General features: G+C 39.0%; 1 protein-coding gene across 6 annotated transcripts in view; it reads left to right on the top strand.

Annotated features, from left to right (window-relative positions):
• SLF2 (SMC5-SMC6 complex localization factor 2) overlaps positions 1–18297 on the top strand; it is a 56359-nt gene that overhangs the window by 18759 nt on the left and 19303 nt on the right. For all 6 annotated transcript variants that reach the window (XM_055251985.2, XM_055251978.2, XM_055251974.2 and 3 more), the window contains 7 exons: positions 948–1070; positions 1466–1633; positions 2607–2709; positions 9127–9202; positions 10633–10774; positions 16159–16261; positions 17450–17626. In XM_055251985.2, coding sequence (XP_055107960.2) covers positions 948–1070; positions 1466–1633; positions 2607–2709; positions 9127–9202; positions 10633–10774; positions 16159–16261; positions 17450–17626 — 892 coding nt within the window. The remainder of the gene's footprint in view (positions 1–947; positions 1071–1465; positions 1634–2606; positions 2710–9126; positions 9203–10632; positions 10775–16158; positions 16262–17449; positions 17627–18297) is intronic.

Below are 18297 nucleotides of genomic sequence, written 5' to 3'. Positions count from 1 at the left end.
TAATTAGAGAACTTGTCTGTATTGTAAAATTCTTTAAATATTTCATGAATTCTTGTGATCTGTGATATGAAATCTGAAGTTCCTCCTTTAAAATCAAGCACTTCACAAATGAAAGACAGGAGTACTAGTTTAATCGAATGATTGACCCTTTTCTATATTGATAGAACAGTACATTTACTAGTTATTTACTCCTCAGCTATACTTATCACTGTTTGTGGCTGGGGTAAGAACCTTGTTTAAAATAACTTAATCTTGGAGAGGCAGTATAAGCAAGGACTCTAGAGCTAGACTCTCTGGCTATGAATCCCACATCCTTGCATTACAAGTTCTTGCAAGTTACTTTGCTTTTCTAATGTTGGTTTTCTTATCTATAAAATGCGTTATAAACTACTACATGGGGTTGTTGTAAGAGTTAAAAGAGTTAATATATAAAGCCCTTAGTACAGTGCCTGTCACATATTAAGTGCTCGGTAAATGTTAGGTGTTGTGATGATGATGATAGTGGCAACTACTGCTGCTAGAAAGCCTAGTTATCAGGTTGTTGGGCATCTAGAAGCCAAGTGAACTTTAAAGAGTAGAGAGGATGATCAAATTAGTGATGTTTATTCTTTGCCATTTTTCCTTTCCCATTCTGTGAGTGGTTTGGACAGATCATTCTTGAAGTTCTAGCTTTATGGAAATCCTCAAGTCTTTTATGCAATGGAACACTATTCTAATGCCACATTGGTAACTGGGTAAAAGCCTAGCACCTAAAATATATCTGTTTTCATGAAAATTGTACATCATGATGTATTTGGGAGACATAATTTGACCTATAGTATAATAAAATTTGTCATATACCAGGGTACTTAATAAGGGTTTTCTTTGTGATGCTTTTAGATATAAACTAAAGACTTTTTAAAAATATTTTTAGAGCAAACTGTTACAACATTCTTTCCAATTCTCAGGCTAGATGAACTGCAGAAGCAACTACAAGAAGACATAAGGCAAGGCCGAGGCATTAAATCCCCAATCAGAATTGGAGAAGAAGACAGTACAGATGATGAGGATGGCCTCTTAGAAGAGCACAAGTATAGCATTTTTCATAATGTATTTTACCTTATTAAAGTTTTTACATTTTTTAGTTTTGTTTTTGTAAAATAAATGGGCCATTGATGGCTGTTAGTGCATAATTTATGATAGGTTTCTCATCTGTCTGTAATGGGTTTGAAAGGCAAATGTTAGGGCCAAGTTTCATCTTTTATCTTTTCTCCTGGTTATTGTTTCTTTTCACATAGACACATTTAGTGGCTTTTGACTAACAACTACAAAAAGTGGCAGAAGCAAAGCATACTTTTCTCATGGTCATCTTCTAATTTGGTATTAACATTGGTTTAAAAAATAGTTTTCTTTGCACCCAGCTTTTAAATACAAAACTATATGTAGTGTAACAATTTGGTATTGATTGACTTTTTTTATGTTTCAGGGAATTTCTAAAGAAATTTTCAGTTACAATTGATGCTATTCCTGATCATCATCCAGGTGAAGAAATATTTAATTTCCTCAATTCTGGAAAAATTTTCAATCAGTATACCTTGGATTTAAGAGACTCTGGTTTTATTGGACAAAGTGCTGTAGAAAAACTTATTCTTAAGTAAGTAGAAAAATAGACATTTTACTTTTATATGTATAAAAAATTACTCTAAAACACTTCTGACTCATGTAATCTTCTAAAAGGTTAATTTCTATTATGACCCATTAAGTTTCCTAATCCTCTTATTACTATTGATCTTTATGTTTTCTTCGTTAATTATAGGAAGCAGTGTAGGATAGTTGTTTGACACATTGTATGCCTTTATTAATTATTATTAAGATCAGTATATAATAACAGTGACTGTCAAAATAATAGTGGTTTAAACAAGAAGTATATTTGAAAGAAGTATAAAAGTAGGAAGTCCAGGGCTGAATTGCCAGTTTTACCATATAATCTTTCTTCACCATTCTTAGCACCTAGCTTCGGGTGCTATTAGAGCCCTAGCCTTTAGTTCAAGTTCCCAGAAATTCCACACAGCATTCCCACCCACTAAGTTAGTTGAATAGAACTTAGTCAATATGGCCACACTTGGCCACAAGGGAAGCCAGAGAGTGATGTTTATTTCAGGCAGCCAGTGTTCGCAGCTACAGACCAGGGTTCAGTTACCAAGAAGAAAGGCAAAAATAGATGCTGGGATGTGCAACTAGTAATCTCCACCACAGTGCCCAAACTGATTTAATTTCTCTCAGTGCATGATATCTCAGCTCTAGAGAGATCACATCAGTTCTGCTGCCGATTTTTTAAAGTACTTCCCCAGTCTGAGACTTGATAGGCTCTTTCTCAACACTACCAGCAAATGTAGCTTTGTCCACCAGTTAAATGTGGAGCCTAGCCAACAGATTGGATCAGCTTTAGGCCATCAATTAAATTTATTTTATGAGTAACTCATCCATATTGATATAGAGTCCACCTCTATGGACTGAAGACGATTTGCTTGCTCATTTCTCTGATTATGTCAGATGTGTTGGTAGTGATAGTAGAAATATTTTGCCATGAAGTTAATAGCCATGTTGATTTTACTTTATTTTTTCAGATCAGGAAAAACAGATCAGATTTTTTTGACAACACAAGGTTTCCTTACGTCTGCTTATCACTATGTCCAGTGTCCTGTCCCTGTGTTAAAGTGGCTGTTCCGGGTAAGAGGAATGTTTGGAGGGTTATAGTTGCCTCCTCCTATATTTCTAAGTCAAAAACTTTTTATTTTTTATTATTATACTTTAGGTTTTAGGGTACATGTGTACAATGTGCAGGTTTGTTACATATGTATCCATTACTGCAGAAAAAATTAATGTAGCACATCCATGACGTCAGTGGCTTAGAATGTGGCAAAAAGAGTCAACGTAAAGAGATTATAAAGGAAGGGATAATGTAGATAGTTGTACAGGACAGTCAGTGTTAGTTGTGCCTGAACCCTTCACCACAGTGATAAATCACTATTATAGTTAGTTTTACAAGGGATCTTCTAAGGCTTACATACCTAAATTTCTTTTTAACTTTTTTCATGTTTATGGTGGTACCTATATACATTTTCAGAATTTTAATTGTATACTAATATTTCCCCATTCATATATATAGTTTTTTTTTGGATGCAAATCCAACCAAGTGTTTCTTTTCCCCATTCATATTTAACGCTTAAATCCACTTGAATAATTATCTTAAATTTAAGGTATGATAATTCCAGAAAGTTAATTCAATTAGTAACTTTTTAAATATCAGTGGTATCATTGATGCTATGTATAGAGTCCTGGTGTTACTCTAGATACTTTGGACCTTCATGCAGATCAATGTAGAAGTTTCTTAGTCTCGACATTTGTATCAGCCTGGAGTGGTGTGTCATGCCTGTAATCCCAGCACTTTGGGAGGCTGAGGCAGGCGGATCACGAGGTCAGGAGTTGGAGATCAGCCTAGCCAACATGGTGAAACCCTGTCTCTACTAAAAATACAAAAATTAGCCAGGTGTGGTCGTGGGCGCCTGTAATCCCAGCTACTCAGGAGGCTGAGGCAGGAGAATTGCTTGAACCCAGGAGGTGGAGTTTACAGTGAGCCAAGATTGCGCCATTGCACTCCAGCCTGGGGGACAGAGTGAGACTGTCTCCAAAAAAAAAAAAAAAAAAAGACATTTATATGGGAGGGCATGGATGGGGCTTTTTCCAATATAAAAGCTTCTGTATCAACAAGTACTATAGGAACTACCCAGTTAGATTGGAATTATGCTTCTTCCAAAGACGAGAATGATTATGAATGACAAGTTATTGTTGGCAGTGGCTCATGTCTGTAATTCTAGCACTTTGGGATACCAAGGCAGGAGGATTGCTTGAGACCAGGAGTTTGAGACCAGCCTGGGCAACATAGCAAGACCACATCTGTTAAAAAAAAAAAAAAAAAAAAGTTATTCTCAGGTTACTGAGTGTTCCACTTTAATAAAATCCTAAATGTGTGAAAAATATACATTCAGGAAAAAGGAATCGTAGTATAAAAGAGTCCTTTATAATATGTGAGTGTTGGCCCCAGAAATCCTATAACAAAAAGGAAAAAAGTATCAATGGTATCAGAGAACTACAGCTATTATATATAAAGTGAAAAGTGGGAAAAACATGGAGTTTCTACTCTGGGTTTTATGATAGCATTTCAAGAAATCTCGTATTTGGTGAGAACTGGAGAGAGATTCCAGTACAGCCTTTCGTTCATTGTTTTATATAGTTGGCATTTTGAGTGCCAGCTGTGCCAGGCACTGGAGAGAACAGCAATGAAAAAATTAGTGTCTCCGATCTCATGAAGCCCACATGCTAATATAGAGGAGATGGACAATAAACGTGTGTGTGTACACATTTATAAGTGTATTATGTCAGATGATAAGTGCTATGAAGAAAATGTAGGGTAAGGTAGATACAGAGAGTACCAGGGTGAGAGAGAAAATTTGCTTTTTTAAAGTGTAAAGTAGTTGAAGGTCTTGCTGTTAAGGTAAGATCCAAGTAAAGGAGTAGCTTGTCAATGTCACTCCTAAAGTGTTCCCTCACTGCGTCCACCGAAAATACGTGGACACATGCTCCAGATAAGGTCTGTCTTACCAGCAGTTTTCAGTGAGACTCTTGTCCATCTGAAGAAACCTACAAATTTCTGCTTATTACAGTTAAAAACTAATCATGCCACTGTACTCCAGTCTGGGCAACAGAGCAAGACCCCATCTCGAAACAAAAACAAACAAACAAAAAACTTCATTTACTGTTATGCCAGGGCTTCATTATTCTCTAATTGTATATATCGTTTCTTAAACCTCCAAGTAAGACTTTACATTTATCTACGTTAATTTGCCTCTTGTTGATGTGGGCCCATCGTTATAGCCATTCAAACCCTAATTATGGCATACGAGCATACCTTCATTTAAGCAGTTTTTTTTAATAAATTTCATATTTATTTTCTGAAAACCAGACTAGTCATTCATTAAACACTTTCTCTGTGTAAGACACTTTGTCTCATTTCTCCTTTTTTGATTCCAAGTCCATTTTCATTGTGGGAGGCTTTACCAACTTGTAAGTAGTTTTTAGAAATTATGTCAATTCATTTTAATGCTATACTCCTAACTAGTATTTTGTAAGTTTAATGTTAAAATGTAATTAAAATCCTTGCATTTTTGTGATTTTATCATGAGTGTCTAAATGTAGTAGACCAGAAAAAGGTTAGTACTTTTTTTTTTTTTTAACAATTTTACCATGGTTTTACCATGTTGGCCAGGCTGGCCTCGAGCTCCTGGCCTTAAGTGATGCACCCACCTCGGCCTCCCAAAGTTCTGGGACTACAGGCGTGAGCCACTGCACCCAGCCTAAAATATTTTTAAAAAGAAGTTTCTGTCAGAATCTGTTTGAGTGAACAGTTTAAATTTTTTAAATTAAAATAAGAAGGCTGAACTCCCAAGTCCTAATTTCTGGAGCTATTACATTTTGGTCAGTGTTTTCTAGAGTATTCTCTGCATTCAAAAATTGCCATGTAACTTAACATAAACAGAACATGTGAATGTGTCTTATAACTTGTTTATTTCAGATAGCAGTAAATTATTGAGCATTTCATCTCAGAGTGTTGATACGTTATCCTTTTCAGTGGCTTCATAGTATTCCTTTGTTAGGCTATACCATGATTTATTTAACCCAATCTCAACTGATAGACATTAGATTGCTGTATATACTCCTTTACACATTTATTTAATTATCTGAAATCACTGTATTTCCTACCCTGGAATTTTTCACCCACCACAAAAAGATTTTTAGAAACCTTGTCGTATGTGTAACATGTCTGTGAATGGTGTTGCCTCCTAGTGGCAGAGCTTAACAGCACAAACATCATAGCAGAAGTTTTTTTTCACATAGATTGTGTTCAAAATGACACAAGCCATATGACTGATTGAAAGTAGAGTTCAGGTTACTCCTCCTTACATTTTTATTTTATTTTATTTTATTTTTTTATTTTATGTTATTTTATTTTATTTTATTTTGAGACAGAGTCTCGTTTGGTCTCTCAGGCTAGAGTGCAGTAGCGCGATCTCAGCTCACTGCAACCTCCACATCCCGGATTCAAGCGATTCTTCTGCCTCAGCCTCTTAAGTAGCTGGCATTACAGGCACCCACCACCATGCCCAACTAATTTTTTTTTTTTTTTGTATTTTTATTAGAGATGGGGTTTCACCATGATGGCCAGGCTGCTCTCAAACTCCTGACCTTAAGTGATCTGCCTGCCTCGGCCTCCCAAAGTGCTGGGATTACAGGTGTGAGCCACTGTGCCCGGCAACCCTTTACATTTTAAATTTAAATGTATTATAATCTATGGCATCTAAGCAAATGCAAAAGATAAGAATAGAAATACAATATGTGTTCCTCTACAAATCCACTATAAAATTACTTTGTTAAATGATTTTTAAAAATTTTTTTTAAACTTGAGATTTTTGTTCCCAAAAAATTGTCTTGTAAAAAATTATGTCAGGCTGGGCGTGATGGCTCATGCCTGTAATCCCAGCACTTTGGAAGGCCAAGGCAGGTGGACCACGAGGTCAGGAGTTTGAGACCACCCTAGCCAACATAGTGAAACCCAGTCTGTACTAAAAATACAAAAAATTATCCGGGCATGGTGGTGGGTGTCTGTAATCCCAGCTACATGGGAGGCTGAGGCAGGAGAATTGCTTGAACCTGGGAGGCAGAGGTTGCAGTGAGCCAAGATCACACCACTGCACTCCAGCCTGGGTGACAGCGTGAGACTCTGTCCCAAAAAAAAAAAGAGGCCGGGCGCGGTGGCTCACGCTTGTAATCCCAGCACTTTGGGAGGCCGAGGCGGGCGGATCACGAGGTCAGGAGATCGAGACCACGGTGAAACCCCGTCTCAACTAAAAAAATACAAAAAATTAGCTGGGCGCGGTGGCGGGCGCCTATAGTCCCAGCTACTTGGAGGCTGAGGCAGGAGAATGGCGTGAACCCGGGAGGCGGAGCTTGCAGTGAGCCGAGATTGCGCCACTGCACTCCAGCCCGGGCGACAGAGCGAGACTCTGTCTCAAAAAAAAAAAAAAAGAAAAGAAAAAAGAAAGTTATATCAGAGGTTAGGTGCAGTGGCTCAAGCCTGTAATCCCAGCACTTTGGGAGGCCGAGATGGGTGGATCACTTCAAGCCAGAAGTTCAAGACCAGCCTGATTAACATGGAGAAACCCCGTCTCTACTAAAAATACAAAAATTAGCTAGCCTAATGGTGGCGCAGGCCTATAGGCCCAACTACTTGGGAGGATGAGGCACGAGAATCGCTTGAACCTGGGAGGCAGAGGTTGCAGTCAGCCAAGGTTGTACCACTGCACTCCAGCCTGGGCAACAGAGTGAGACTCTGTCTCAAAAAAAAAAAAAAAAAAAAAAAAAAGGTATATTATTTGTCTCTAAATTCCTGTATGTAAAAAGGCATTACAGGCATATTATTTGCATCTAAATTCCCGTATGTACGAAGACTAACTAGATGAAAGTATAAAATAATAACTTGGCATAAATATTACCAATTAGTTGTTTGGATTTTTTGGTTTTTTTTTTTTTTTTTTCTTTTTTGAGACAGGGTCTCGCTCTGTCACCCAGGCTGGAGTGCAGTAGTGCAATCACTGCTCACTGCAGCCTCAACCTCCCAGGTTCAAGTGATCCTCCCCCTCAGCCCCTCAAGTAGCTGGGACTATAGGCACGCCCCACCACACCCAGCTAATTTTTAAAAATTTTTTGTAGAGGTGGGGTCTTGCCATGTTGCTCAGGCCAGTCTAGAACTCCTGGGCTCAAATGATTCTCCCACTGCAGCCTCCCAAAGTGCTGAGATTGCAGGTGTGAGACACTGCACCTGGCCCGAGTTTAAAAGTTTTAACCAAATTGCACTCACCTGAGGCGTAAGACTGCTTTCCTCTTTTCTAGTATTATGAATACTAGAAAATTGATAATACTAGGGTATTGTCAATATTCTTGATCATTGCCAATTTTGAAGTCAATCAGTGATAACTTTTTTTTGTTTTGTTTTGTTTTTTGTTTTGTTTTGAGATGGAGTCTTGCTCAGTCGCCCAGGCTGGAGTGCAGTGGTGCCATCTCGGCTCACTGCAAGCTCCACCTACCGGTTCACACCATTCTCCTGCCTCAGCCTCCCAAGTAGCTGGGACCACAGGCACCCGCCACCACGCCTGGCTAATTTTTTTTGTATTTTTAGTAGAGACAGGGTTTCACCATGTTAGCCAGGATGGTCTCGATCTCCTGACCTCGTGATCTGCCTGCCTCGGCCTCCCAAAGTGCTGGGATTACAGGTGTGAGCCACTGCGTCCAGCCAATCAGTGATATCTTACTGTTTTTATTACATCTCTTTGATCTAGTGATATTGAGCATCTTTGAAAAACTATGTTGGTATATTATTTTGTATATTTGTATCTTATTAATTTGTGGTTTGATTTTTGCCTGCAGCCTTTTCCTTTGTGTTTTTTTGGTTTCATGTCATGCTGTGTACTAAAAAGACATTTTTTGATAGTTTCAAATGTTATATTTGTCTAATTATAAATGAAAGTTGAAAAAAAAAGCAGCATGTTAGAATGTAAAGAGCTCTGACTTTAGAATTAAATTCTACCTTCTCCACATATATATATTAGTTGGGTAGAATATTTAATCTCTCTGAACCTATTTGCTCATATGTGTAATGAGTACTACTTCATAAGGTTATCATTATAATAAATGCACATAAAATGCCTTTATTTTTATTGTATTGTATTGTATTTTTATTTTTGTGGTACGATCATGGCTCACTGCAACCTCCACCTCCTGGTCTCAACCAATCCTCCACTACAGGTGTGCGCCACCCCACCTGGCTAATTTTTGTATTTTTTGTAGAGATGGGGTTTCGCCGTCTTGCACAGGCTGGTCTCAAACTCCTAAGCTCAAGGTATAAGTGCTAGGATTACAGGCATGAACTGCTGCGCCTGGCCCACATAGAACAACTTTATATGTGCCTAGCAAATAATGAATGTTTGTGTTTTCTTTCTTCTTAATATCCTGTCATTTCTCTGCTTTTGACAGATGATGTCAGTTCATACAGACTGTATTGTGTCAGTGCAGATTTTAAGTACATTGATGGAAATAACAATTAGAAATGGTAAGTATATCAGCTTATTACGATTTACAGTGTGTATTATTGGTTGCTATTTACATGGTATCTTTCATATTACTAAATGTTAGTATATTTGGAAATACACAATACAAAATTATTTTTCTAATCAAAAGTCGTTTTTTTGTTTTTTTTTGAGACAGAATCTTGCTGTCGCCTGGGCTGAAGTGCAGTGACACAATCTCAGCTCACTGCAACTTCCACCTCCCCGGTTCAAGCAGTTCTCATGCCTCAGCCTCCCAAGTAGCTGGGCCTATAGGCACACACCACTACACCCGGCTGATTGTTTTGTATTTTAGTAGAGACAGAGTTTCACCATGCTGCCCAGGCTGGTCTGGAACTCCTGAGCTCAGGCAATTTACCCGCCTTGGCCTCCCACAGTGCTAGGATTACAGGCATGAGCCACCTCACCCGACCTCAAAAGTCTTTAATAATGAAATGGAACTTCAGTTAAACAATGAGTATCTGAATTTTCTTACTTGCATTGAGAAAAAGAGTATAAGATCTTGCAAGTGGAAACCCTCACTTACTATTTACCAAATCATGGCTTGCTTTGCTTGATCAGTGGAAATGGTTCCAAACTTAGCCAATTAAGTTTAATTGGCTTATTGGTAAGCAACAGTATTATACTGATAATACAGAAGGCCTGTTGAAAGCATCCACTGCAAAAGTGTAACATTTGCTTTCTCATCTTTGAGAGCCCTTATAATAAAACAAGCATAGTGGTTTACCTGTTTCATCTGTCCTGGGGATTGGGACTATAAAGGCAATGAAGATGATAAAAAATCTTCCTGTGTTATTGATAGTCGGGATTTTACCAGTGGTATTTCCAGCCATTTTAAAACATGTTACTGGCCAGGTGCGGTGGCTCACGCTTGTAATCCCAGCACTTTGGGAGGCCGAGGCGGGCGGATCACGAGGTCAGGAGATCGAGACCATCCTGGCTAACACGGTGAAACCCCGTCTCTACTAAAAATACAAAAAAAAATTAGCCGGGCGTGGTGGCGGGCGCCTGTAGTCCCAGCTACTCGGAGAGGCTGAGGCAGGAGAATGGCATGAACCCGGGAGGCGGAGCTTGCAGTGAGCCAAGATTGCGCCACTGCACTCCAGCCTGGGCGACAGAGCGAGACTCCGTCTCAAAAAAAAAAAAAAAAAAACAAAAAAACGTGTTACTTCCTTCTGAGTTACACCCTTTTATCCATCACTCTCAGATATTTTCTTTATGTCATTTTCTTATTTTATTTGGGCATCTGTAATTCCTATGATCATCCTATAACTGTATTGTTAGCATAAAATTAGCAGCTGTCGTTTCTATAAAACCATTGTAATTATTCATGTTTCACCTGCAGACTGTCACCTTGCAAATGTGGGTTTGTAGACCACAGATTTAGAATGAAATTTTTTCTTCTGTTAATTAGATACCTTCAGTGACTCACCAGTTTGGCCCTGGATCCCATCATTGTCTGATGTAGCAGCTGTGTTTTTCAATATGGGGATTGATTTTAGATCTTTGTTTCCCCTGGAGAATCTTCAGCCAGACTTTAATGAAGACTATCTAGTGTAAGTTTTCTCATCATAATTAACTCCAAAAATATCATTTCGTACAACTTACATATAATTATAGCTAAAGTTTAGTATTCTGATTTTTAAAAAGATCTCTCAAAGTTGAGATCAATCTTGAATTAGATACATTCTTAACATCTGTCTTAATCTAAAAGCCATCATCATGTTTAGCAGGCAAATAATAGAAATATTCTCATAAAAGTTTTCTTTTTTAAAAGACTTTCCATTGTTATATAACATTGTTTTGGTGGAAGTATTGGCCAAAGTAATTAGACAAGAGAAAAAAAACAAGAGATAGAAAAATTGGAAAGGAGTTGCTGAAAGATTTTTGTAGATGTGAGTTAATATAGACATAGAAGCCTAAGACTCAGGTGAAAAACTGACAAATAACTAAGAAAATTTGATGTGGGTGTCTGGGTATAAAATTAATAAAGAGATATCAATAACCTTCAAATATCTGAAGTGTAACTAGTTAAAAGATACACTGGGCTGGGTGTGGTGGCTTACACCTGTAATCCCAACACTTGGGGAGGCCAAGGCAGGAGAATCGCTTTAGGCCGGGAATTGGAAGTTGCAGCGAGCTCACCACAGTACTGCAGCCTGGGTGACAGAGTGAGACCTTGTCTTTAAAAAAAAAAAAAAAAAAAAGGTGGGGGCCAGGCACAGTGGCTCACGCCTATAATCCCAGCACTTTGGGAGGCCAAGGCGGGTGGATCACTTGAGGTCAGGAGTTCGAGACCAGCCTGACCAACATGGTGAAACCCTGTCTCTACTAAAAATACAAAAAAGTTAGCCAGGTGTAGTGGCACGCACCTGTAGTCCCAGCTACTTGGGAGGCTGAAGCAGGAGAATCACTTGAACCCGGGTGGCGGAGGTTGCAGTGAGCCAAGATCACACCACTGCACTCCAGCCTGGGTGACAGAGTGAGACTCCATCTAAAAAAAAAAAGGAAACTGGTTACAGACAAAGTATTAATTTCAAGTCAATAAGAAAAAGATCAGTACCTATTAGAAAAATGGGCAGAGGAAATGAATAGACTGATCACAGAAAAGGAAGTAAAAACAGAAAGGTAAAGGAAATAAAAGAGGAAAAAGTTGAATATATTCACTTAAACATTATGAAAATTCTCTTTCCACTCAATATAGGATCCCTGGTTACTCAGATGTAATCTGTATCTGAAAATACGTTGGATAGCAACATTTCAGCTAGAGACTATGTTTCATCACTTTAAATGGGAAAAATAGTTTACCCAGCCCATCCAAAAATCCCAACTATTTCCCCTAAATATTACAAGAATGTTCTTAAACACTTATATTTTAAAAGTTACCACATATTTCTGCATAATATAAACATTTAACATACCTCCTACTTTATTAACATTTAGTGAACTCAGTAGTGTATGGTAATTTTGTATGTTGTATACAACAATTTGAATTTTTCTTACTTTACTGTAGTAGTGGTGGTGGCTATAGTCACTATTGTTGTATACTGGTGAGTAAAGGTGGGCACAAGCTTAACACAAGTGATCTGGTGAAGGAATGAGTGCTGTGTAACAAAATGCCTGTTTAAACAACACGAACATGAGTCTGGAAATTGTGTGCGTGTGTGTGTGTTTGTTTGAGACAGGGTCTTGCTTTGTTGTGCAGGCTGGAGTGCAGTGACACAATCTCAGCTCACAGCAACCTCTGCCTCCCAGCCTCAAGTGATCTTCCCACCTCAGCCTCCCGACTAGCTGAGACCACAGGTACTCACCACTACGCCCAGCTAATATTTTTTTATTTTTTGTGGAGACAGGGTTTTACCATGTTGCCCAGGCTGGTCTCGAACTCCTGAGCTCAGGCGATCTGCCGGCCTCAGCTTCCCAAACTGCTGGGATTACAGGCTTGAGTCACCGTGCCTGGCTTGAACTTGTTAAGATACAACCCCACTCACTGTTCTCTCTCTTTTCTTTTCTTCCCTTCCTTCCCCTCCTTCCCTCCTTTCCCTCCTTTCCCTCCCTTCCCTCCCCTTCCTCCCCTCCCTCGCCTCCCTCCCCTCCCTTTCCCCCATTCTCCCCCTTCCCCTGCCCCTGCCCCTGCCCCTGCCCCTTCCCCTTCCTTCCTTCCTTCCTTCCTTCCTTCCTTCCTTCCTTCCTTCCTTCCTTCCTTCCTTCCTTCCATGAGATGAGGTCTTGGTCTGTCACTGAGGCTGGAGTGCAGTGGCACGGTTATGGGTTACTGCAGCCTCGAACTCCTGAGTTCAAGTGGCCCTCCTTCCTCAGCTTCCTGAGTACCCTGGGACTACAGACACATGCCACCACATCTGGCCAATGTTTTTAAATTTTTTTATAGAGAGTGGATCTGGCTATGTTGCCCAGGCTGGTCTCAAAATCCTGGGCTCAAGCAATCCTCACACCTTGGCCTCCCAAAGTGCTGGGATTATAGGCATGAGCCACTGCACCTGGCCATCACTGTTCTTTTTTTTAACCAGGACTCACAGCTTACCCATTTTTGCTGGTGTGTATATGCATATTCATCATGGCAAGTTCTCTATACAAATAGTAGATGTAGAGTGAAAATGTTTGCAGATTGTTAGAGTAAATATTTAGATAGGGAAAATTCAGATGTTAAGGGATACTAGCACAGTTCTTTTCTTGACCATTATTCTGCTAGGTACATAGACTTAAAATTTAAGTCTAAATACATTCTAACCTCCTTCATTTCTGTATCCCTTCAATTCTCACATCTCTATGTTCCTTTTCCTCCACCTGTGTCACATCTATTCGTTCCTTTTCATTTCCTGAGTCAGTCTAATTCAGATTCACTTTTCATGCCTACCCTGGCAAAAAATCTTTCCTCCAGGGCCTTTACACCTGCAAGATATTATTTTCACTGTTGCAGGAACTCGCTCTCTACTATTCTCAAACCTTTATACCCTATATTTAAGATGTTATGATTTTACCCTGACCTGTTTTCTGTTTTGTTGTCGGCTTTCTAATCAAATTGATCTGCCTGCTGTCCCTCCACACGGTAATGACTAGCCCTTATATAGTGTTTGCTGTATGCCAGATTCTGTTCTAAGGGCTTCACATAGTAGTTACTACTAACTACTCACTTAGTAGTTACTACAAATACTAGTAAGATTTTCATTTCCATTTTACAAGTAAGGTAGGCATGGAGAGGTTAAGTAACTTGCCCAAGGTTATACAACTAGGAAGGGGCGCAAATAAGTACTAAGCACCTATTTAAAAAAAAAAGTTCTTCACATGTAGCTGTGGAAATATCTCCAAGATACATTGCTAAGTGAGAAAAGGAAGGTGCAAAGGTATATAATATACTAACATTTGTATTAAAGGTGGAGGGGGAGTGATAAAGGGTAAAAAAATGTTTCCTCTACAGTTACAACACTTCTGGCATCAAATGTATAGGTTTTCTACACATTGTCATTTCTCCAGTTCCGTGTAGACACCAACTAGATGTCCTACGGTTTAATGCAATTCTAGTTCTAATTACCCAGAGTTAGCACAGAGCCCACAGGTTAAGGACTCAATCCCACAAGACTGCCACCACTTCATATGGAATCACAAGTCTGGGCTTCCTTTTCTTCTAATCAACTAGCTATAAATCAGGAGTTCCTACAGTCCTCCTCCCCTTTATGTTCAATAATATGCTAGAATGGCTCACAGAACTCAGGAAAGCAGTTTACTTATTATTATTTGTTTGCTGTAAAGGGTACAACTCAAGAACAGCCAAATGGAAGAGATACATTGTGCAAGGTATGGGGATGGGAGTGCATGGATCTTCCCTGGCCTCCCCAGGTACTCCACCTTCCCATCATTTTTTTTTCTTTCTTCCTTAATAGAGAAGACAGAGTTTTGCCTTTTTTTTTTTTTTTTTTTTTTAAGACGAAGTCTTGCTGTCACCCAGGCTTGAGTGCAGTGGCGCAATCGTGGCTCACTGCATCCTCCACCTCCCAGGTTCAAGCGATTCTCCTGCCTCACCTCCCGAGTAGCTGGGATTACAGGCGCCCGCCACAACACCAGCCTAATTTTTCTATTTTTAGCAGAGATGGGGTTTCACCATGTTGGCCAGGCTGGTCTCGAACTCCTGACCTCGGGTGATCTGCCTGCCTCAGCCTCCCAAAGTGCTGGGATTACAGGCGTGAGCCACCATGCCCAGCCAAATTTTGCCGTATTGCCCAGGCTAGTCTTGATCTCTTGGACTCAGGCTATCTGCCTGCCTCAGCCTCTCAAAGTGCTGGGATTCAGGTGTGAGCCACCCCACCCCACCCCACCCCACCTACCCTCTCATCATCTTGATGCCTTAGCCAATCCAGAAGCTCTCTGAACTTTAGAGTATTTATGGAGGGCCCATTACACGGGGCTGGTTGATTAAAGCATTAGCCATTTTAATATTTAACCCCTCTGGGTGGGACTGAAAGTTTCAGCCTTCTAGTCACATGGTTGATAACTCTGGCAACCAGCCCCCATCCTCCAGGAGTCACAATATTATTAGCATAAATTTAGGTATGGTTGAAAAGGGCTTATAAATAACAAAAGAGGCTCCTCCTACCTCATCAGACGTTCCAGAGGTTTTAGGAGCTCTGTGCCAGGAATTGGGGACAAAGATCAAATGTATTTCTTCTTATACCACAGTGGGACATATATTCTTATTTGTTTGTTTATACATAAAATGTCAATGGAAGGAAGGACTAAAACTTGTAGTAATTATCTTAGGGAGGAAACGAGTGGTTATAAAGAACGGAGCTAGGAGGTCAGTTTATCACAGCATACTGTACCTTAATATATTTTGATTTTTTAAAACCATATAAAAGTATTATTTTTTCAAAAAATTAAAAATGTTATCTATCTTTTGAAAGCTAAGTTCATGCATCTCCTGTTTCATGAATCTTCACTGATAACCTCTGATAACTAGAATTAGAGTGCTTTGAATTGTTTCTGTATATTGCTATAGCAGTTTCTTTAGGCCATTTATGAGTCTTTTACCTGTTATGAATTCTTTTTAGTCAGAGCCATCTTTTACATAGCTCTCTAACACCAAGAGCAATGAGGATAGTACCATATAAAAAGTAGCTTGTTCAAGAGAAAACTGATGCATAATGATAGAAATCATATTAGTGTTTGCCTTGAATCAGGGATAGCAGATTGACTTGGATTTGGCATAAAGAGACTTTTGAGGGGAATGGAAATGTTCTACTTCTTGATTTGGATGGTGGTTACATTAGTATATATGATTATCAAAACTTAAAATGGGTACATTCCTTTTATTGTATGTAAATTATACCTCGATAAAACATAGTTTTTAATAAGTAGCCTAGAATTTCTTAAAGTGAGTAATATATTTTGTGCCTAACTTCACATTGCTTTACTCACTTCTCAATAGTTCTGAAACACAGACAACATCAAGGGGGAAAGAAAGTGAAGATTCATCTTATAAGCCAATTTTTTCAACACTTCCTGAAACCAACATTTTAAATGTGGTTAAGGTAGGAAAAAACTTTTGTGTGTCTTCTGCTCAGAGCTAGAACCATTTAGTCTGTGGTTAATGGTTTTTTAAAAAAAAAATCTCGGCTAGGCGCAGTGGTTCACGCCTGCAATCCCAGCACTTTGGGAGCCCAAGGCGGGCAGATCACGAGGTCAGGAAATCGAGACCATCCTGGCTAACACGGTGAAAACCCGTCTCTACTAAAAATACAAAAAATTAGCCAGGCATGGTGGCAGGCACCTGTAGTCCCAGCTACTCAGGAGGCTGAGGCAGGAGAATGGCGCGAACCCAGGAGGCGGAGCTTGCAGTGAGCCAGGATCGTGCCACTGCACTCTAGCCTGGGCAACAGAGCAAGACTCTGTCTCAAAAAAAAAAAAAGAACTCTTTAGTTTCTTACCAGGTGATTTCCAGTCTCTGAAACTTCTTAGCAATAATCTTTGTATTAAAGATTGTTTTTGCTGTTTTTATTTTGTTTTAATATTAGTGAACAGAACTTTAAGTCAGTTACATCATTAAATAGTTTTGAAACCAATAGTTTTTTTATAAGTAGGATGTATGAAAAAAAAGTCTTACAATATAACTTAGTGATCAAGAGTTAATGACAGAGGCCGGGCACGGTGGGTCATGCCTGTAATCCCAGCACTTTGGGAGGCCAAGGCGGGTGGATCACCTGAGGTCAGGAGTTTGAGACCAGCTTGGCCAACATGGTGAAACCCCATCTCTACTAAAAATACAAAAAAAAAAATTAGCCAGGCGTGGTGGCAGGCACCTGTTACCCCAGCTACTGGGGAGGCTGAGGCAGGAGAATCACTTGAACCCAGGAGGTGGAGGTTGCAGTGAGCTGAGATTGCACCACTGTACTCCAGCTTGGGCGACAGAGTGAGACTCCGTCTCAAAAAAAAGAAGATCAAAAAAAAAGAGTTAATGACAGTGTGAAACATTTTTAGTTGCTGAATCGAATCAGTGATACAGAACCATTAAGAAAATCTCAAAAATGGAAAATGGAGAAGAAAATGCCACTTAATTCAACTATTAACATTGAGTAGTTCTTGCCTTCTTTTCTCTAGACATCTGATGTTTGTTTTCTTTATAGTTCTTTTTTGCATATTTTGTCAAAGAGTTTATAATTAAAACTAAAAGTAAAATATACCTCCTAAAATATTTTTGTCTGTGCATTTATGTTAAACAGTTTCTAGGCTTGTGTACATCTATACATCCAGAAGGTTACCAGGATCGTGAAATAATGTTGCTGATTTTAATGTTATTTAAAATGAGTTTGGAAAAACAGCTGAAACAGATTCCTCTAGTAGACTTTCAAAGCCTCCTGATAAACCTGATGAAAAACATCAGAGATTGGAACACAAAGGTAATGTTATTTAAAACTTCATTATTCATTTTTGTATAGCATTACAATTTGACTCATAGTGCATATGGAATTAATACTGTTTCTAAACTCAAGATCTTTGGCAGATTAAAAATGAACTGAGGAAGAGAATGTTTGCTGGAGCTGTGTTTAAATTCATGATAATTGAATTTTTTCCAAAACTTCAGCTATTTATCCAACAAAAATGTGTTTATTGGGGATTTCCTATGGACTGAGCATTAATGTAGGTGCTAAAGACTGAGCTGTGAAAGAGACAGAGTCTTTGTCTTCATGGGGCTTTTGTCCTAGTCAAAGGGTTAGATAAACGAGTAAATGTTGATTATATTATCATGTCAGGTAGTAGTTAAGTACTACAAATTAAAATAAAGCAGGACATGAGTACAGCAAGACCGGATGCTATGCTATTTCATATAAGGCAGGCAGGGAAAGGCCTTTCCAAAATAACCTTGGAGCAGAGACCTAAGTGAAATGATGGAGTGAGTCATACCTACAACCAGAATTTGAGTTGAACTTCTGCAACCATATGGAGGATGAACATGTATAATTTTTGTTAGGCCTTTTTAAAAATTATATTTTTCAGTCTTTTTTGATGGAAAAATTAAAATATGCAAAAGTAGGGCAAAGAGTATAATAAATTCTTAAGTATCACTTTG

The sequence above is a fragment of the Symphalangus syndactylus genome, chromosome 2, assembly GCF_028878055.3.
Source record: "Symphalangus syndactylus isolate Jambi chromosome 2, NHGRI_mSymSyn1-v2.1_pri, whole genome shotgun sequence".
In the NCBI taxonomy this organism is placed as follows: domain Eukaryota; kingdom Metazoa; phylum Chordata; class Mammalia; order Primates; family Hylobatidae; genus Symphalangus; species Symphalangus syndactylus.
This window is presented reverse-complemented; position numbering and strand designations above follow the sequence as displayed.